At 50.7% G+C, this 21042-nt stretch overlaps 1 protein-coding gene across 2 annotated transcripts in view; it reads left to right on the forward strand.

Annotated features, from left to right (window-relative positions):
- Rab11fip4 (RAB11 family interacting protein 4) overlaps positions 1 to 21042 on the forward strand; it is a 95605-nt gene that overhangs the window by 46436 nt on the left and 28127 nt on the right. Inside the window, exon 1 of one of the 2 annotated variants that reach the window (XM_042691533.1) lies at positions 15060 to 15264. The exons of the other annotated variant lie outside the window; for it this stretch is intronic. Coding sequence (XP_042547467.1) covers positions 15235 to 15264 — 30 coding nt within the window. The 5' untranslated portion in view covers positions 15060 to 15234. Of the gene's footprint in view, positions 1 to 15059; positions 15265 to 21042 lie in introns of those variants that run through there. 2 annotated transcript variants of the gene reach the window in all.

The following is a 21042-nucleotide window of genomic DNA, read 5'->3' on the forward strand; positions in this document are numbered from 1 at the left end:
TCCCCTCCTCCTCCTCCTCCCCTCCTCCTCCTCCTCCTCCTCCTCCTCCTCCTCCTCCCCTCCTCCTCCTCCTCCTCCTCTTCCTCCTCCTCCTCCTCCTCCTCCTCCTCCTCCTCCCCTCCTCCTCCTCCTCCTCCTCCTCCCCTCCTCCTCCTCTTCCTCCTCCTCCTCTTCCTCCTCCTCCTCCTCCTCCTCCTCCTCCTCCTCCTCCTCCTCCCCTCCTCCTCCTCCTCCTCCTCCTCCCCTCCTCCTCCTCTTCCTCCTCCTCCTCCTCCTCCTCCTCCTCCTCCTCCTCCTCCTCCTCCTCCTCCTCCTCCTCCTCTTCCTCCTCCCCTCCTCCTCCTCCTCCTTCTCCTCTTCCTCCTCCTCCTCCTCCTCCTCCTTCTCCTCCTCTTCTTCCTTTGTGGGCAGATGTGTGTATCTGTGTACATGTGTGCCAGCACTGGGGCTTAAATTCAGGGCTTGAGTTCTTGTTTGGCTTTTTTGCTCATAGCTGGCACTCAGTCACTTGAGCCATGCTTCTAGTTCTGGCTTTTTGCTATTTAATTGGAGATAAGAGTCACCAGAATTTGTCTGACTGGTCTGGCTTTGAACTGTAATCCTCCAGTGGCTCACATCTGTAATCCTAGAAGCTGAGGATCACAGGTGTGAGCCAATGGTGTCTCGCTGAGGAATACTTCCTAAACACCCACTGTGCTCGGCCCCCCCCCCCACCACCACCACCACATACACATACTGCCAGGTGCTTGGAACCTGCTACCAAGTAGTCTTTATGTGGTAGGTGCTCTTATTCCCATTTCATAGATGTTGGCCCCAGGTACCAGATGTGCCAATGTGAGTCTCAGAGTCAAGTGGCAAGCCTCTCACCCAGCACTCAAGTGAGCAGTGAGTCCTGCAGATTGTACCCAGGCTTGTGTCAGAAGCAGGTAGCCTGGTGAGGTGGTAAGAGGCCTTGGCATAAGTTCTCACACACTCAGTCCTAAAGGTCACTTACAATCAAGTTTCTGGGCTGGGAATGTGCCTCAGTAGGAGAATACTTGCCTAGCATGCATAAAGCCCTGGGTTTGATTCCTCAGTACCACATACACAGGAAAGACTGGAAATGGCGCTGTGGCTCAAGTGGTAGAGTGCTAGCCTTGAGTAAAAGAAGCTCAGGGACAGTGCCCAGACCCTGAGTTCAAGCCACAGGATTGCAAAAACAAACAAAAAGATCAAGTTCTAGACCTTGATTGAGTCCTTTTGTACACAGGCAGGGCCCTGGATGAGTGAAGAACTGCCAGGTATGGCAGTGTGTGTGATGGGGGATCAGGGATAGGGACAGAGGGTCCAGCTGTGCACAGGGTAGGGAAGCTGATACAGGAGCCGCTGACTCTGCCCTAAAACTTGGGGCAGGTGAGGAACTAGTGGTCAAACTGCACCTTGAAAGCTCAGTTTTGTTTTGTTTTTGTCGGTCATGGGGCTTGAACTCTGGGCTTGGGCGCTGTCCCTTAGCTCTTTAGCTCAAGGCTAGCGCTCTACCACTTGAGCCACAGCGCCACTTCTGGTTTTCTGAGTGGTTTATTGGGGAAGAGAGTCTCAGACTTTCCTGCCCAGGCTGGCTTTGAATCACAATCCTCACATCTTAACCTCCTGAGTAGCTAGGATTACAGGCATGAGCCACCGGCGCCCAGCTAAAAGCTCAGTTCTTATATTTAATGTCATAAAGCTTCATCCAGAAATAAAAATACTGCATGATTTCACCCATGGAAACTTGACAGAATTATGATTACCTACCAAGCAAGTGGCTTGGTAGGTAGCAACATACACACACACACACACACACACACACACACACACACACACACACACACACACACACACACACACACACACACAAACCACTCACTCACAAACAGTGTATTAAGGATTTTTGCTGAGGGATTATTTTATAGCTGTTCTTCATGGTGGAAGGAACTATTGGAGATTATAGTAATTTGTTCCACTATGCTAACCATTTTACTATATATATAGTGATATATATCACTATATGTCATATATAGTATAGTACGTATACTTATATATGCTTACACATAACATATACAAGTATATATACATATAATAGCATAAATTAGTAAATAGCATATATGAGCATATTATATATGCTTACATATACTATATTTACTACATATAGTAACCATTTTGCTATACATATACTATATATCATTATAGTAACCATTTTACTATACATAGTAATATGTACACTTTATATACTATAGTCTATTACTATATATAATACACATTATAGAGTGGTTATATAATATTATGTATACCCATTTGACTGTATATATAAAATTTTATACATAGGATATCCACATCACACACAATATAACTTAGTAAAAAGTGAAGAAGCTTTGTTCACAGACACCACTGGGGTAGGTACCCAGCCCTGGTCATGTCAGGTCCTTCCCTGCTCTTCAGAGGGATTCCCAGCCATGTACTCTACCTAGGACACACCTGCTGACAGCTTAATCCCTCCCTCAGGGTTTCCATGATTCGGGGGAAGAGGACAAACTGCAAATGCAAGTGTAAAGCAGATCAAGTGCTCTGAAGAAACTGAAGCTAAGCAAAGGATGGAGAGTAGTGGTGGAAGTGTTTCTCTGTAGAAGGAGGCACTGGGAAGGGGCCGTTGAGCTTGGCTGGTTTCTTGAGAATCCCAGATGGCAGTAGCTGAGTGCTGGGAGGGGCCGGGCAGACACCTGTGCACACAGGTGAGTGAGGAGCAGAGCGTGTTCCTGCGGCCACTGCAAGGTGCAGAGTTGGGGCCCTTGTGCAGATGGGAATGCAGGGCCAGTGGGAGCAGGTGGCCAGGGCCTCACTGATTGGTTTGAAGAAGCTGAGCGGAGGGCAGTAGCTGCTGCTGGGCAGAGGACTAGGGTGGGAAGCCAATTGAATACAAAGGTTTCTAGGCTGGCAGTTGACACCTGGCTCTGGGACTTCATAAAATGGGAAAAGTCCAAGGAAAGGACCAAGATATGGTTGAGTCCACAAGAAATAATAGTAACGGTGACAATATTTAAGAAGCTGCTGCTTTGCTAAATATTTTCCATGTGTCATGTATAGACCCTTTCCCCTCCCCCACCCCCCATAACTCATTTTGTGTTTGCAAATTTGTCTGATTGCTAAAATTTGTCTATAACCCCTAAACCAATGATCACAGTGTTTCTTCATGGTCATTTGGAGACATGCTCAGAGTAGTGACAACTTAAGCTGCCCACGGTACCTTCTCATGCTATAAGCAAGGGTTCTCTTTCAGGCTATGTTTTCTGCATTTTTGTGCTTTTTGCTGGTAATGTCTTCGCTAGATAAAAATGGCCCTCAATGCTGGAAGGATGTGGCGTGCTTGTGGAGAAAAATACAGGTGTCCCAGGCAAGAAAGAGTTACAGAGCTGTGCAGTTGAATGTTAGTGAATCAGTGGATGCAATATTAAGCAAGACAAGGGGTCAGTTAAACAGAGACCTTTATGGAACAAGACTGTATATTGATTGTTTGGCAAACATGTTGCAATCAGCAGCTCACAGGAACCAAGCCTTGTCCTCCCTCTGCCCCACCTACCCCAGGAGCAACTGTTGAGTTCACTGAGCTGCAACTTTATAAACCCTGGCTACTACAAGTGCTCAAATGAGAAACCTGGTGGAGAGAGTTGGGGTCAGCCCTGGGGCGTGGGGGGGGGGGGGGACTCACCTCTGTGAATGTGGCCTTGTGGACTGCAGAGGGGGCTGGCCTGGAATACCAGCTTCTTTTTAAGTCAGTTCCCTTCCCCCCACGGGCCTCCTCTGGCCTCTGCTCTCCAGTTTCTACCTGAATTTGGGCTGCCCCCAAGTGTGAGGAACACTGGCTCAGTGTCCCAGGGCCGGGTGCCTTTAGTTTTTCTTTGCCCAGCCCTGGCAGGAGAGTCACAAAGGAGCTGTGTGCGCCTGAGACCTGCCCATCCGCCTGCTACTGTGGTTCTATTCATTCAGGGACCACACCTGGACAGGCCTCGGCTGAACCAGGGACACTGGACCATCTAGGTGCTGCCCCAGGGTGGCTGCCCAGCTGACTGCTGTCTTGGGGGGCTGGGCCTGTGAGCCTGCTGGTGTCCTGTCACTGGTGGGGCTGTGGTGGGACAGGACACTTTGTAGTCCAGCTTCGCTGAGAGGGTTTGGGAGATGGTTGGGAGGGACTCTTCCCTGTCTGCCTCCTTGTCTAGAAGTTATTCTCCTTCTGGAGGGGGACAAAGATGTCACTCGTGCTTGAGATGAATGTAGCTGAACATGGCTGGGAGAAGGGACAGCGACGGTGCTGGGGAGTATCCGAGGGTCTGCTGGGACACCTTCTGGGGAGCAGCTTGGAAGAGACTGCACCTATCTACCAGCTGTGGGGCTGAAGGAGTAGCCAGGCTGTAGAATGGGCATAGCTGGGTATGGGACCCCCACCCTGTTCTACATACTGTAGATGGGTAAGAGACCACGGCTGAAGGACATGGAGCTGTGGGGGGAGCCAGGGCAACATCTGGATCCCACCATAGGGCCTCTCTCTCGTGTGCAGCCGTTGCTGATGACCTCACAGGCCCCCAGTGACCAGCACTGCCGGGGGCTCCAGGGCACCATGGGCAGAAGAGTGACTGTGGCACCTCAGAGCAAGGCTGTGTCACCCTTGTCTCCTGTGGCAGCCCCAGGCCTGGCCTGTAGATACAGCCCGGTGAATGCGTTGCACCGGAGTGAATGGATGAGCAATCTAGGCTCCACAATGGTTACTTTGGGGGAAGATTATTTGATAACACTCAAACCTCTCTGCTTTCACAGTTTTGGGGGCTCCTAGAGCTAGGTTGCCTGGGTTTATATCCTCACTCTCCTCTTACTAGTCTCCTGTCCTTGACAGACCTCTCTAAGACTTGGGAGTCACTGTCCGTGCTGCGGGAGGATCCCTGCTTCACAGGCTAGTGGGGAGGAGTGAGTTTGTATCTGGAGAGGCCCTGAGCCAGAGGCGGAGCACAGCGAGTACCCACAGCCATTGGCCATTGGACCTTTTAAATAGTAGTAATTACATAGGCCTGTGGGTGGGAGCCTGGTACTGTTTTCCCAGGCCAGCTTCCCACAGAACACTGAGTCCTAGTGTGGCTATATCACGTGAGAAAAGTCTGAGGTCTCAAGGCTCTAAGATAAAACTCACTGGATTGCTCTCTCCTACGAGGGGGCTCTGTGTTGTTTCTTGGCAGCTGATTTGATCTCCAAGTTCTTTCTTGCTTTCAGAGATGGGGTTCCACCAAAGTTTTGAATTCTTTTAGACACAAGGTCTTAACTCTGTAGCCCAGACTCTCCTGAGTGCTGGGATTATAGGTGTACCCTACCATACTCAGCTCACAAAACATTTGTAAAGAAGCAAATATTGTTTCCTGTCCTCTTTCCCTGACACTCTGGCCTTGTCCTGCTCAGCTTATCTGGTGGCACCCAGGGAAATGCCAGGGTGTGTCTCTGGAACTGGAGCAGGAAGCAGCAACCAATTCAAGGGCACTCAGTGCCCTGTCCTGAGCTCTAACCCAGGCAGCTGGGCAGACAGGCTGGTCATTGCACCTCAAGGCTGGGATGTTCCCTGAGAGGTGGGTGGATTTCAGAAGAGAGAGAGAGAGAGAGAGAGAGAGAGAGAGAGAGAGAGAGAGTGTGTGTGTGTGTGTGTGTGTGTGTGTGTGTGTGTGTGTGTGTGTGTGTGTGTGTGTGTGTGTGCAGTGAATGGAAAGCCACCCAGCTGGACAGTGATTGCCTGTTCTCCAAGGATGACAGAGCAAAGTGAGTCCCACATGGCCCCTAGGCTTCTCCCATCTTTGTTCAGTAGTTTGTTATCTTTTAACAATTCCAGTTGGCATCCAGAGGCTGGCTGGTCATGCAGTAAGGAAGGCAGCAGAAAGTCCTGAACGTGGGCTGGCAGAGCTGATGGGACTCTTGCCTGGGCTCCACCGTGTAAGCTTCCTCATCTAACATATGGGTGCAGGCACATCTGCCCTACAAGATTGTTACGTAGTAATAATAAGTGAGAAGTAATGGAGTGGCTGTCCATATTTGGCAGTTCTTATTAATAGCTGTAGGAAAATCCTCTGTCTTTGCTGTCCAGGCCCTGTCCACAGCTCTGCTGGGTAGATAGGTGGCTCTGCAGCCCTGAGATGGCTCTTGCTCTGGGAAGAGGCTACTGGATCTTGAGGAAGGCCTCTTTGACACCTGCTCTTCTCTCCTTTTGAATGCCATGTTAGGGACTTCTGAAAAGTTTCTGTTAACGCACAGTGAAGCAGACTGTGGGAGAGAGCTTCAGTTCCTCCTAGGCCCAGACTTCTCCCAGTGACCATTATATGCAATGTTAGGAGATGGGATCCAAAGCCAGCTGGGATGCATACCTCTGGAATCATAGCCTGGAAAGGGGTATGACAGGAGACCAATCCTGGTAACATTCATTGAGTTCCTCACAGAAACAGAGCTCATGTTTGAGGCATGAAGGCCATGAAATAGGGAATTACTTATGGAGGCAGAGAGGTTTTCACCTGAGAGGCCACACCTGAGTGAGGTTTTGAAGGATGAATAGAAGTTTGTCCAGGAACCAGAAGAGGCAAACTCAGTCTACTCACAACTACTTCCTCTTTCTGGGGCCAGTATGGGTCCTTCTATCTTTCCCAAGCTTTGTGACTATGAGTGAGTTCTTTCTCTTTTCTTCTTCTTCTTCTTGTTTTTGTTTGTCATGGGGCTTGAACTCTGGGCTTGGGCATTGTCCCTGCGCTCTTCACCACAAGGCGAGCGTTCTACCACTTAAGCCACAGCACCACTTCTGGTTTTCTAGTGGTTTATTGGAGATTAGAGTCTCACAGACTTTTCTGCCCGGCCTGGCTTTGAACCGTGATCCTCAGATCTCAGCCTCCTGAGTAGCTAGGATTACAGGCGTGAGCCACCAGTGCCTGGCTTTCTCTTCTTCTTCTTCTTCTTTTTTTTTTAAAGATTATTTCCCATTCCAGCTTTTTCCTTCCTTCTTCTTCTGTTATTTTTGTTTATAATTTTTATTAACATATGTTAATAGTACCAGAGGGTTTCATTATGATAATGTAGATAGTGTACTTTGAACAAGTTCACCCCCTCCCCCTCTCCTTTCTATATTTTGTCATTGTTGTTGGTCTCGGAGCTTGAACTGTAGGCCTGGGCGCTGTCCCTCAGCTCTTCAGCTCAAGGCCAGCACTTTACCACTTGAGCCACAGTGACACTTCTGGTTTTCTGTTGGTTAATTGGAAATAAGAGTCTTACAGACATTCCTGCCCAGGCTGGCTTTGAACCAGGATCCTTAGCTCTCAACTTCTTGAGTAACTAGGATTACAGGCATGAGCCACTGGTGCCTGGCTCTTTCTATTTCACTGTATAATGTGTGAGGCTAGGGTGGTCTCACACTTGAGTTCCTCCTGCCTTAGCCTCCCAAGTGCCAGGATTACAGGCTGCATCACATCTGGTTCCCTTGTGGGACCTGAACGTGCTGGGATTCAATTCATGTCCAAGGAGCATCCAGAGGCAAACACACTTTTGAAAAGCCATTGACATTGCTTTTTTTATTTTTTAATTTTTCTTATGCCAGTCCTGGGGCTTGAACTCAGAGCCTGGGCACTGTCCCTGAGCTGCTTTTGCTCAAGGCCAGCACTCTACCTCTTGAGCCACAGCGCCACTTCTGGCTCAAACCCAAGTCTTCTGATCCCAAGTGTCTATTCCACATGACCTCTTCCTCCCCTCAAACTCAAAAGTCCCCCAGAGGCTGCACAAAATGATCCTTGAAAGATCATCTCCACCTGCCTCCCTTCCCTGGCCTGTGACAGGCATTACTGCTGAGAGACAGGGAAGGTCTGTGGAGAGGAAACCAGGCCTCTGACTGGAGGAGCAGCTCAAGGGCAGGCGGCTAGCAGGAGCCTCATGGGGCAGCAGCAGGACCTGGAGGATGGCAGGTGACTGCTGCTTGCAGCAAGCAAGCCCAGCGGCCCTCTCCTGAAGCCAGTGCATTGCCTAAATCCTGGGGCAGCCGTCTTTCTGCTGCCCAGCCCTCCCTATCCCGCACCCTGCACTGGTTTTCTTGCAGCATGGTTCCTGTATATCATTTAATCATTTGTTTATCATTGATTGCCCCCCACTATAATGGACTCCCATGGAAATCAGACAAGCTTTTACATTGATCATGGCTATCTGGTACATAGCAGAGTCTTGTTAGCTGTTCATACGGGGAGTGAATGAATGAATATCGCCAGCTTAGTTTGTGATTCTGCCAATATCCACTTCTACCAGCAAGCCTTTAGCCCAGCAGAGGCCAGGCTTTGCTGTGTTGGAATCACCTGGAGAAACTTTTTATTTTTTTTAATTGCTGTTGCGTTTGGTTTATGGTATTGGGGACTTGTGTGTGTTAGGCAAGCACTCTACCATTGAGCCACACCCCAGTCTGAGTTAGCATCAAGTGGAGTGGGGGCATGACAGTTTCAAGATCCTGAGGGAATTTTTTTTTTTTTTTGGTCAGTCATGGGCCTTGAATTCTGGGCCTGGGCGCTGTCCCTCAGCTCTTCAGCCCAAGGCTAATGCTCTACCACTTGAGCCACAATGCAACTTCCAGTTTTTTGGTGGTTTATTATAGATAAGAGTCTCATGGAAGCCGGGCAGCAGTGGCTCACGCCTGTACTCCTCGCTACTCAGGAGGCTGAGATCTGAGGATCTCAGTTCAAAGCCAGCCTAGGTAGGAAAGACCATGAGACTCCTATTTCCAATAAACCACCAGAAAACCGGAAGTGGCGCTGTAGCTCAAGTGGTAGAGCGCTAGCCTTGAGATGAAGAGCTGAGGGTCAGTGCCCAAACCCAGAGTTCAAGCCCCACAACCGACCCAAAAAAAAGAATCTCATAGAGAGCTGGAAGGTGGCTCAGTGGAAAAGTGCTTGCCTTGTATGCATGAGGCCTGGGTTCAATTCCTCAGCACCACATAAGCAGAAAAAGCCAGAAGTGGCACTGTGGCTCAAGTGGTAGAGTGTTAGCCTTGAGATGAAGAGCTAAGGGACAGTGCCCAGGCCCAGAATTCAGGCCCATTGTGGCTCAAGTGGTAGAGTGTTAGCCTTGAGATGAAGAGCTAAGGGACAGTGCCCAGGCCCAGAATTCAGGCCCATGACCGACAAAAGAGAAAGAGAGAGAGTCTCATGGACTTTCCTGCCCTAGCTGGCTTTGAACTGTGATCCTCAGCTCTCAGCCGCCTGAGTAGCTAGGATTACAGGCATGAGACACTGGTGCCCGGCTTTCTGAGGGACTTTAATGTATATAGGAACCCTGCTTTACCACCATTCTTAAAAGGTTGCCCCTGGGGTGGGAAGGTGGCTCAGTAGTAGAGTGCTTGCCTTGCATGCATGAAGCCCTGGGTTCAATTCCTCAGCACCACATAAGCAGAAAAAGCCAGAAGTGGCACTGTGGCTCAAGTGGTAGAGTGCTAGCCTTGAGCTGAGGAGCTGAGGGACAGCGCCCAGGCCAGGGTTCAGGCCCATGACTGACAAAAAAAAAAAAAAAAGGTTGCCCCTGAGTTGGCAGTGAGTTGTCCAGGGCATCACACTGCCCAGTGTGTGGGGAGGGGAGAGGCTGTTTATGTTATGCACAGGAAAAGGAAGTTCCCTCCTGGCCCAGCCCAGCCCGAGTCAAAAGGAGGCCTTGTGCTGTTCCCCTCCCTGCCACCTCTTCTCCTTGCACGATGGCATGAGTCAGAGCAGATGCGGGTTGTATAGCTTAGGAAATCTGCGTTTTCTCACTGTTCTTTCCTCCCCGTTGGCTTTGAGTGAGTAAGAAAACCCACTGTTTGTGTGTGCGCTGCTTGACAAAAATAGAGTCGGGCACCACTAAAGTCCCAGCCTGGATTCCAGAGTCAATAAGACCTGGTCCCAGCCCATCTGCCATGTCCAGCTAGACATTACCATGGGGAGCTGGACCCATGAACAGACAGCTTCAAAGGACCGTCAAGGTCCTTTCCTCAAGGTCTTTCCCTGGGGGTGGCACTAGGCTGTAGAGGGTGCCGTCCAGGCTATCCAGGGGAGGGGTGTGCTGCCCAAAGGAGAACAGGGAGAAGAGATGCAGCCCTGTGTAGTTACAGGGTTTGAGGTGAAGGAGTATGAGGTTGCTGCCCTCTTCTCCCAGGACGATACTGGCTAGTCCAATTCAGGCCCTGGGCACCCCGGGCTTTGACTTCAGGACTCTCTCTCACACACATACTTTTTCTGTGTTGGAGATCAGGTCACTCAGCCTCTGCCATCCCAGGGTCTTGCTTGTACTCTCCTCCCTTTCCTAGGCCAAGTTGCAGTCGCTGAGTGCTCTGGGATTGAAAACAGGCTGAAGAGTGACAGGTGACCCTTCCTCAGGATAGATGGAGTTCAGAGACTCTAAAAAGAGACAACAAGACTTCATGGCTTTGAACCTTGGAGAAGAAGCTGGTGACACTGTTGGCCAAGGATCATGTTCAGGCCACATTGTGTGGACAGAACCCAGCTCTAGGCCATGCCTGATAAATGATGTCCAACCTGGTTAGTGATCGATGTCCATCTCAGAAAACACTGAACAGTCAGGAGAGCCAGGCACTGATCCGGGCTCCACCACTAATCCACTGCAGCTGGGAAGAAGGGAGCTGTTTCCTAAATGGGATTCCCTGCTTGGGAATGAGTGGTTATACTAGACCTGTGATTTAAAACATTTCCAAAGCCACAGAACCCTTTGTCCACATGGACTCTCATGTGAAAGACCGCATGGAAAGCAGAGAGAAATAGAGCTCCTTTTGCTGCTTGCCAGAGTACCCTTTCTCTTTGGCAGGGTCCCCACAGGACCCTGAGGATTCCAAGGAACTCAGTTTGGGAAACACTGAATGGATCTATCTGTCTGTCTGTCTACCTATCTATCTATCTAGATACCTAGATATATAAATATATATGTAGATATCATATGTATATATGTATATAGTTATCATTTGCGCCAGCTGTTCTCTATTCCTTTGGCGAATGTTAATGTTAATTGGTGTGAGTTGCTTGGCTAATGTTAACACAGGTGATGCTCAGAAAAGCTCTTCCTTCTCTCGGAACTGTGTGTTACAGACAGTTCTTCCATGTGACTTCAAACATGACAAGCATTGCCTTTTTACTTTGCCTCCTGTGAAGCTAACTGCTGCTTGTTGGCAGCAAAAGGAAAATAGTTAAGAGGTATGGAGGAGCACGATCCATTCTGGTCCCTAATCCTGAGCCACCCTAACGGCCCTGAGTTTTCCATCTCCTCAGTCTCTGGAGGATGGGACTCCTGCCTGTCAACATTCCAGCTGCTTCTATCAGACTCTGCGTCAACATCATGGTAGTATGTACAGTTTTGATACCAAGCGCTGGAGAACAGAATTAATCAGAGTGACTTGTCATCTGAAGGAGGGTATTGTAGACCTTTTCTGGAATGACTCTCTGTTGTTAATGGGATTGTTCTTTTCTTCTGATAAGGCTAGCATCCACCCACTCCCATTCCTGACTGTCTCACCCATATCAGAGAAGCATCAGAACGACAGCAGAAAAGATTAAGCCCTACACTGGCAGTAAGAAGCCTCTCTGAGTCTCAGGCTCTGCTTAGAAAATACCTGGTTGAGTGGCACTGTGGCTCAAGTGGTAGAGTGCACACCTTGAGCTGAAGAGCTCAAGGACAGCGTCCAGGCCCAGAGTTCAAGACCCACAACAACAACAAAAAAAAAAGGGAAAAATTAACACCAAAGTTGAGAAGCAAACTATCAGCACATGAAGAGCAATCCAGATAAAAAGATCCAAATGGCTTACCTGGCTGGGTAGTTTTGGACACATTCCCAGCCCTTTCTGAGCCTTGGTCTTCCCAACCATAAAATGAAGGAGAGAAGAGTAATTGAGAGCTGAGTGCTGGTGGCTCATGCCTATAGACCTGAGGATCCTGGTTTGGTTTGAAGCCAGGAGGGGAAACAAATCCAGAGACTTATCTCTAATTAATCAACAAACACTGGGAGTGGTAAAGCACCAACCTTGAGCCAAAAGAAAAAAAAGGGAATTAACCGGACATGTAACCTAAAAACTGCTATGCTAAGGGACCAAAGACATTAACTAAAGACACTCCTCCCACTCCCATTGCCTAGCCAAGGGTGGGGGAGGCCACCATGTCAGGGGACAGAGCTATACTTCCTAACAACTCACTGTTTGAACTAGCATCCCTGAGACCTGGCCCGGAGTCCTTAGTCCCCATACTGTTTAGTCTTTTTGCACAGATACAGTCACTGCTCTCACTCCAGGACCAGTAACCATCAATGATTCCCTGCTGGCAGGTGGCAGGTTCTCTCATGAAAGTCAGGGTCCTAAACTCACCCCCAAAGCTGCTTCCGTCTCTCATCTTCACCCTATTCTCCCCAGTCTCTTGCCATAGGCATAATGTGCCACAGCTCCTATTTAAATACTTGCTAAAGCCAGGCTCTAAGTATTTTATGGGTCTTGATTATTCTGATCCTAAAACACACACAACTATTATCAGCAGTATACAGATGCGGAAGCTGGGAATTAAATTTGCCTGGGATCATTTAGCTACAAAGTGGTGAGCCCAAGATATGGCCCTTGGCGCTGGCACTCACACATGTAACCTCTGTCAGACAGGCTGGTGGCTGCCGTGGGAGTAACTGGGAGTTACTGTTTGTTCCGTGCTTGCAACATGATAGGCATTGTACACTTATTTTATTGTTGCATTTAAACCTCACAACTGACTGAAAGAGGAAACATCTTATTTTCATTTTATAGATGTGGAAATGGAGGCTCCAAAACATTTAGTAACTTCCTTGTGGTAAACAGAGGCTTCAAAGTCAGGAATGTTCAACCCATCTGAGCCTTCTTCTGCCACTCTTCTTTCCAGGACAATACCTACCTCATTGCCTGTAGGAGAAACAAAGAGGCCCCCTAGCACCTCCCCCTCCACAGAGCTCCCAAAAATGTCACTCCGGCTGCCTGGGTGGGCCTGGAGGGGCTTGCCAGGCAGCTTTCTCCATTGGTCTTGGCTGAGAACAGCCAGGACCCAGAGAAGTGACAATTGACTACAGTCCTGCTTCTCTTTCCTCATTCTGGGTGACTCTGTTGTGTGACCTACTTTCTGGGGGCCCATAAGTCCGCAAGGGCAATGTGGGAGCTGGAAGGAAAGAAAAGAAATCAAGATAGGTGAGCTGGACTCAGCCGCACCCTAAAGCCCACTGAAGCTGTTGAGCTCAGGCTTCAGGGTAAAAGTGGGAAGTGGGGCAGGGTTGCAGGGGGTTCATTGACGGTCATACATTTGCTGAGATCCTAAAATGCAGTGCACCTTCTATGCTAGGGTTTATGGCAGTTCAAGAGGTGAGGCTTTGCCATTCCCTTCTCACAGATGAGCACACAGTCTCAGAGAGGTAACAGAACTTGTTACAGGATTCAAACACAAGTCTGTCTTATTGTGAAACTAAGATTCTTTGTAATATACCATGATGCTCCTATGTGTTAGGGACTGTGGGTGACAGGCAAGGGTGGGAACTGTGGCCTCTGCACATAGATCCAGAGCTCAGAACAGAAACTGAAGGCCATAATTCAGGGGCCAAGGGCCTTGGAGTTTACCCTTCACCCCACGCATCATGCCTCCTCTCTCATGCAGCTTTTATGAGGAGGCCTCCTCTAGTTAAGGCTGTCCCTTTTGGAGAATTTGAAGCAGGTCTAGAGTCCCAATAGGCTGCTTTCACCTAGTAAACAGAGAGATGGTAGGAATTTATGTACAAGAGAAAGAAGTTGAGAACAAAGAAGTTGAGAATCAGGCAAAGAAGGTGTGTGTGTGTGTGTGTGTGTGTGTGTGTGTGTGTGTGTGCACACGTGCGCTTGTGCGTGTGTGTGTGTGTGTGTGTGCGTGTGCTTGTGCATGCAGTGGAACTAGATCAAACACCCAGCTAATCATATGCATACCAAAGTGCTCAGGCCACCTTGCTGAGGGTAAGAATTTAGGGAAGGAAAAGGTGACCGGCTTGGAGTCACTCAGTGAGGAAGATAAACTGCAGAATGCAACCTGATGTTACATAATGCAACTTCATGTTAAAGGAAAACCACATTTAGCACTACTTGTTGCTCTGCATTCATTACATCATTTTTGCCTTATTTTAATCCAGCATGATGAAGAGTTAGGAGGACACACTTCTGATGTAGATTCTACAAAAAGGAGCCTCTTCTTTTTGTTTGGTTCTTTGGTTCTTATTTTTTTGGTCCCAGACGGACTGGAACTGGTATCTGATGCTTTCCCTCATTGGCTGGCACTCTACCATCTGAACCACGCCTCCAACCTCGGTTCTTTGATTCTTGTTGCCTTTTTTCTTTGTACTCTGGGCTGGTAATAGGTACTTTAGTTTTACGTGAAAAGATGGGGAAAGCTGTGGGTAGGATTCAGTATAAAAATCAACACCGTCAGACTCCAGCTGGTGAGGGAGGTGGTGATGGGGTATTGTATTGCGGGTAGTGTTTGGCAGTGCTTAGTTCAAGTCCTAGAGCCTGAGGCCAAGAATGCAGGCTGGAATCTCGCATAGCGGTGACAGCAAACAGCGACTGCAAACACTTGAGAGTATTCGGGAAACTGCCGGAGGAGCGTGAGTTGTATTACACGTTCACCTTGTGCTATCTCCCAGCAGAAGCAATAATAACTCGGGGGCAGTACCTGAACAGACCTAGATAGAGCTCCACCCTCAAAGGCGCCAGGTCTCCTGGGCCCGCCCCCGGCTGCGCAACTATTGGTCAACGCCGCCTCAGCCACCTGCCCCTACCTTGGATGGGCGGGGCCACTGGGCCCCGCCCCCGGGGCTCGGACGCCCAGTCCGCGCTTCCTCCAGCTCCTTTGGCTCCCTCCCAGAGTGAAGCCCCGCCCCTGGTGGAAGCCCCGCCCCACGCGAGGCCCCGCCCCTAAGAGTTCCAGAGCCCGGGCGGGCGCCTCGTGACGTCACGGCCGCTTTGATACAAAGAGCCCCTTCGGCCCACGCGGGTCTCCCGGCAACGGGCGCCGGCGGGGGCGGGGCCGCGCCTTCAACTGGTGCCGAACCGTGTGAGCGAAGGCGCGCGGCCGGGGATTGTTCCTGCGCTCGCTGGCTGCAGGCTGCCGGCTGCGTCCCTGTGCGTCCCGCCGACCCGCTCCCACGTTCTCATCCCTCTGTAGCGGATCGCTCCGGGGATGCTCACCCCTCCTGCTCCCGGGAGCCAGGTAAGCGGCAGCCGGAGGGGTTCTGGCTTGCAGGGCTCGGATGGGGCGCACCTGGCCCGGCCGGCGATCCCGGGACTCGGGGAAGTTGGCGGAGCGCGGAACTAACTGCGCCCGCTTCAGCCCTGGCGGCGTCCGCCCTCCCGGCGCCGGCTTGAGAAGGTCGGGTTACCTGCGTCGGCCGGCTCGGGCACGGCCGAGCAGCCGCTGCCCCCGCGGCCTCCTCCCCGCCGCGCGCCCGCACCCAGGTGCGTGCGGGAGCCCGACGGGTCCCGGGCGCGCGGAGCGGTGGCCGCGCTGGGCGTCGCAGTTTCCAAAAGTGTTTTAAAAGGCGGGGGCGGGGGGGAGGAACTTTTTGCGAGCTGAGGAGGGGGCTTGCGATCCCGGACATCTTTCTGTCCCAGCGCCCCTGCCTCCCCCCTGCCCCCCTGCGGGGCTGGTGAGACCCCCCCAGAGCCCGTCCTGCCCCTGGCTGGGCGATTCCCCTCGGGGGCCGAGGTCGGGGTGTGGGGGGGGGAGTGGAACTGTGCTCGGCCAAGTTTGTACTCAGCAGGTTGCAGCGAGCCTGTTTCCTTCCCAGGTCCTCCGAGGGACCGAAAGAGAAAGCCGGCCCAGTTTGGGGTTTGGGGGGGGCGGCGGGGGGGGGACAGCATCCTGCCCCATCTCCGCGGGATGCTGCTTTGGCAGAGGGATGTGCACCACCGCCTGCCCTCCCTTTCGCCCTTAGAGTCCCGGGAGCCCACGTAGTAGTTGTTGACACAACTGCTCCTCTGTGGGCGACAAGTGTCTCCCCAGGCCTGGCCACTGCAGCTTCTGAAAAGTCCTATCTGTGCTTTGGGGAATCGGGTCCTAACCATAGCCCTGGACCCTATTCCTTGTCGTCCATGCGAACCTGCTAGTGTCACCTCATTTCTTCCTCTCCCTCTCCTTGAAGAGAGCTAGAAAGGACAGCTAGAGAGGACATATCCCTGGGCTCTGAGCAGCACGCCAGCTTTCATGGACGTTATTTCTATGCTTCCTTCTCCATGGAACGGAGGGGTCTGTCCCCAGCATGTGCTATCTTGGAGTAGCAACCCCTTGGATTGGTCTTAGTGATCCCAACCAAGTGTCTGCCCTCCCTCCATTCCCAGAGCAGGAGGCAGATGGTATCCTGGGAAGCAGTGGGGCATCCCCTTGGGACAGCCCAGGTCCCTCTCCAGGAGGAAGATGGTTACTGAGATCACCAGGAGAGAGGGGGAGAAGATGGGGCAGGGGGGAGCGGGGAGTGTTCCGAATTGTGTGGCCCATCTCTACAGTAGGATGTCTTTCCCACTCCACCACTGGCTAGGGTCTCAATGCTGGTACTGGGAGCCCAGACCTTCCCCTGTTTAATTGGTATTTATTAGTTGCTGATTATGTGCCCAGGGAATCTTGTACATAGGACACTTCCCTGCACTTGGGGTGTTTGCAGGTGTTTGGGGATCTTGGATGCCTGGGACTAACCTGGGATGTCCACTTCCCCTGGGGTGGGACAATTTGGTCCGGTCTCTTTGCGGCCCCTGTGACTTCACATTAGAGCCACGTGTGGCCAGCAAGAGTACAGGAAGCCAGGAAAGAACGTGGGATTTGAGCTTGTAGGCAGCAACCTTGGGTAAATGCCTGATAGAGATCAGCTTTGGAATTTTTGGGACATTGGATTTAATGGAAGGGGGCAGGGCAGATGACTAAGACCCAGGGAGAGAGGAGAGATAAGACCTGGCTGGACCGAGGGAAGGAAGGAATGGTTCACTAGCCTGGTCTGGTGAGCCCTGGGAGACGTGACCTTTGTCCCAAGGGAGATCTTACTATTGGACAGACTGCCTGGAGCCTGTCCTTGGAAAAAGGACTTTTATCCTGGAGGAGGGAGAAAGGCAGAAATTAGAGGGACCTAAGGAGCCTAGGCTATCTCTTTTGGGATTCTAGAAGGCAGTCTGCAATGAGAAGTGTCCCTACCGATCATGAGTGCCCCTCCCTAGGCCATGTTGACATCTCATGGTCTCTTAGCCTCCTCTTCTAGCAGGGCCTTTCTCCTTAGCTACTCATGAGTATCCCTCAAAACTTTCCTGTCTTCATCCCAAACCCATCAGAGGCTAGAAACCTCTTCCTGAAGCTGGGTGCCCCTCTGCCTGGTTTGTTATACTAGGAGTTTTGGGTTTTTTTTTCAAAGTTGATCCTGTGCGCTCGCTCATGCATGCTCTCTCTCTCTCTCTCTCTCTCCCTCACCACACCAGACTTCAGTGCATTTATTGCAGATGGGGGTAAGGAAGAGGTTGAAGAAGTAGGAGATTCAGGTTGAGTCCTGGAAGGCAGGCCTCTTGGGGATGAAGGAGGGAGAGCCTGGACAGAATGCTCTCCCCACCCTCCAGCCTGTGCTGTCCTCTGGTGAGGGGCTTGCTGTGTTTTTAAAAAGGAAGAAGATTCCTTATCTGGTCCATCTGGTGTTTGCTGAGAGACAGTGCCTGGCCTTGCCAGGTATGCAGCACCTTGGGGCTAGACACGGTTTCCCTCTGGACAAGTTCTGCTGGCTCTTGATGGAGTGACTGGATATTTATGTTGTCAGATTTCCAATTGAAATGAGGAAGACTGCTCAAGTCTACAGCTGGATTCATATGACCCTCTCTGGCACATTGATTTGGCAAGCCCACCTGGTATCTTACTGGACATTGTAGTTTCTCCTGGATGGCATAGCAGTCTCTTTTTGTGCTGTTCCTGAGGCTTGAACTCATGGCCTAGGCATTGTCCCTGAGCTTCTTTTGCTCAAGACTAGCACCCTACCACTTGAGCCACAGCACCTCTTCCAACAGTCTCATTTGTCAGATGGCATTTCAGGACACAGCCTTCTGGTTCCCAGTCCCCAGCACATTACTTGGCACAGGACAGGCACTCCTGAACTCACTCATTCAGCAAATACTTGGGTGTCTAATTAGTGCCAGCTTCTGTTGTGGGTACCGGGGGTCTAGTTATGAATGAAGCACATTGGAATCTCTGCCTTCTTGGAGCTGCTTGGTGGTAGTGAGACAGGCCAACCAAAAGACAGTCAGCCTGTAAGGTGGGCAGGAGGTCAAGCTGGGGAGAGGGAACACTGGGCTTTAAACACAGTGGCCAGGGAAGTCTCACTGAGTGAGAGAACAAGCATCTGCAAAGGCCCTGAGGTAGACCTGTGTTTGGGATGTTGTAACCTTAGAACTGCAAGGGCAATCATGCCGCTTCTACAAGCTGGACACAGGTTGCCAAGAGGTGACATGAAAGAGGAGGAAACTCAATGACCTCTACCTCTCCCACATTCCTCCCAGCGGGGGAGGACTTCATGCTGCTGTGAAGCACACACGTGTGCGCGCGTGCACGCATCCAGGTGCTTGTAGGTGATGGGAACCGATCTCAAGGATAAACTGAATCTGGACTCTTACGTTCTTAATATTCAGGGGTATCTGGGCCTCTGTAATCAAAGCACTTTGGCATTTGTATGGTGTCCCCAGACAGCACAGCAATAAATGTGTGATTGTGTGGAAAAAAAAAAAGAACTCCAAGGGCAAGATGGTGCTGGTAGTGGGCTGGGGAGAAGGGGAAGGGGGACCAAGTTCCAGGAGATAGAAAGGTGCCTTCTGTGTCAAACAGCCCCAGGGAGAGCAGGTCAAGAGCAGCAGCAGAAATTGAGACCAGAAAGCCTGGCCTTTCATGGCTCTATTTGGGACCCTTGGCACTGAGGTGTTTTGAGCAGTGTAGCATTTCTCAGGAACAAGGAGGTATCTGCAGGTGACACTGCTATGGACTTCCTGCCCTTGGGGTCAGAAGGTCATATAAGTCTGTACACACAGGCGTGTGGGCAGTTGCATGCCATATCATTTCCACCACACAAATAACTAGCACCATTTCACTGGTAATATGGGCACAGCTGTGTCTCAGAGCCAACCAAGAGCAGTGTGAAGCCTTTTTATGGGGCTGAGCCCTTCCCAGGGAGTCTGTTGCCCTACACTTCCTCACTTTTCCAATGGCCTGAAAGGTAGCCCAGCCAGACAAATCCGTGAGACAGCAGACAGCCAGAAACATGTGTCGCCGGGAGGGTCCAAGGTGGCTAGTGTCTGGGGACATAGGGTATGGGTGACCTCCAGCCTCAGATCTCCTGGCAGGTAGATAGTAGTAATACCAGCTTGTCTAAACTCTGTGCTTGACTTCCTTTAACAAACAGGAAGTTCTCTAACTATCTGTCCTATCTCTAGTTGAGTCAACCTCCTCCAGCTCCCTAGGCCACTGAATTCTCTCTTAACCACATAACCCTTCAAATGCAAACAGCATTCAGTCAGTTATTATGATCCGTGGCTCTGCTCAGGAGAGCATTTTTCTTTTAAGGTACCAAAAAGAGGAAGGTCCAAACAAAACCGGGATGTGGGCGAGGGGGTGGGTCCATTCTCCAGTCATCTTGAGTGGCCCATCCTCCTCGGTGCCCTATAGGCTTTAATGTAATGTACAGGAACCGAAGGGAGTGTTTGTGTGTGTGTCTATGCTTTGTACCAGATTTAAGTCTCCCTTTTGGGATGGGAAAGAGTGGGAGCAAATTTCTCCTTCCTGCTCACTGATTTTTTGGGAGAAACACCCACCTCAAACCCAGGCACCGTCCTCATCCCAGACTCTCAGGTAGAAATAAAAATGTCTGGGAGCCAGAATCCCTGTGGGTGTAGGTCCTGGCTCTGCTGCTTGCTAGCCATGGGACTTTGCACGAGCTACCTCACCCTTCTTCAGGTGAGAATGGTGAGAATATAGTGAGCCTCTGTGGTGTAAAATGCCTTGGTTGGCCATAAACTCTCACCTGGCTGGCTTTTCATGGATGGCTGGAGGGAAAGGCAGGTGGGAAGGGCCCCAGACACCTGGACTTCAGATCCCAGCTCAGCCACCTGCCTTACCTTCGGTGCTTCAGCTCCCCGGTCTGTAGCATGAGGATGATGCAAACTCCGGCCTCACCGTCTGGGTGGACTCTGTGTGCAAAGGCCTGAAGGGTCTGCAGAGCCACGTTTGGGTTCCTCTGGCAGAAACTGGCCTTGGCACTGATAACCTCAGCTCTTGCAAGAGGAGTCATTGTGGAAATAGGAAGGTGGCAGAGGACAAACACCACCGGAGGACCTGTGTCACCTCAGCACGTGGGAGGGTTTGTTGTTGATGATGTTTTATAGCTTTTTGGATTTCTGCGATAAGATCTGCATAGCCCAGGCTGGCTTCTTGCTTCAGCCTTCCAAGTGCTGGGATTACAGGTGAACACCATCATGCCTTTTTGTTGTTTGGTTTGATTTGATTTGTTGGTTGTTTGATTGGCTTTTTGATGCTGGAACCAGGGCTTGAACTCAGGGCCTCAAGTCAGCTTTTTCCACTCACAGCTGGTTCTCTACCACTTGAGCCACAGCACCACTCTGGCTTTTGTCTGGTTAATTGGAAATAGTCTCATGGATTTTCTGGCTAGGCTACCTTTCAGCTGTGATCCTCAGGTCTCAGCCTCCTGAGTAATTGGGATTATTCAGGCTGAGCTGCCAGTGTGCCAGGCACCTTTCTTTGTTCTCGTTGCTGTTGTTGTTTTGTTTTGTTTTGTTTGTGCCAGTCCTAGGGCTTGAACAGCACCATTTCCGGCTTTTTGGTAGTTAGTTGAAGATTAGAGGCTCACAGACTTGTCTGCTGGGACTGACTTCAAACCAAACTGCGATTCTCGGATCTCGGCCTCCTGAGTCCAATGCCCAGCACTTTCTATGTTTTTTAGTGTTTAAAGAACCAGCTAGGCCT

Source organism: Dipodomys spectabilis, unplaced genomic scaffold, assembly GCF_019054845.1.
Source record: "Dipodomys spectabilis isolate Male_0828 unplaced genomic scaffold, ASM1905484v1 ptg000004l, whole genome shotgun sequence".
Classification (NCBI taxonomy): Eukaryota; Metazoa; Chordata; class Mammalia; order Rodentia; family Heteromyidae; genus Dipodomys; species Dipodomys spectabilis.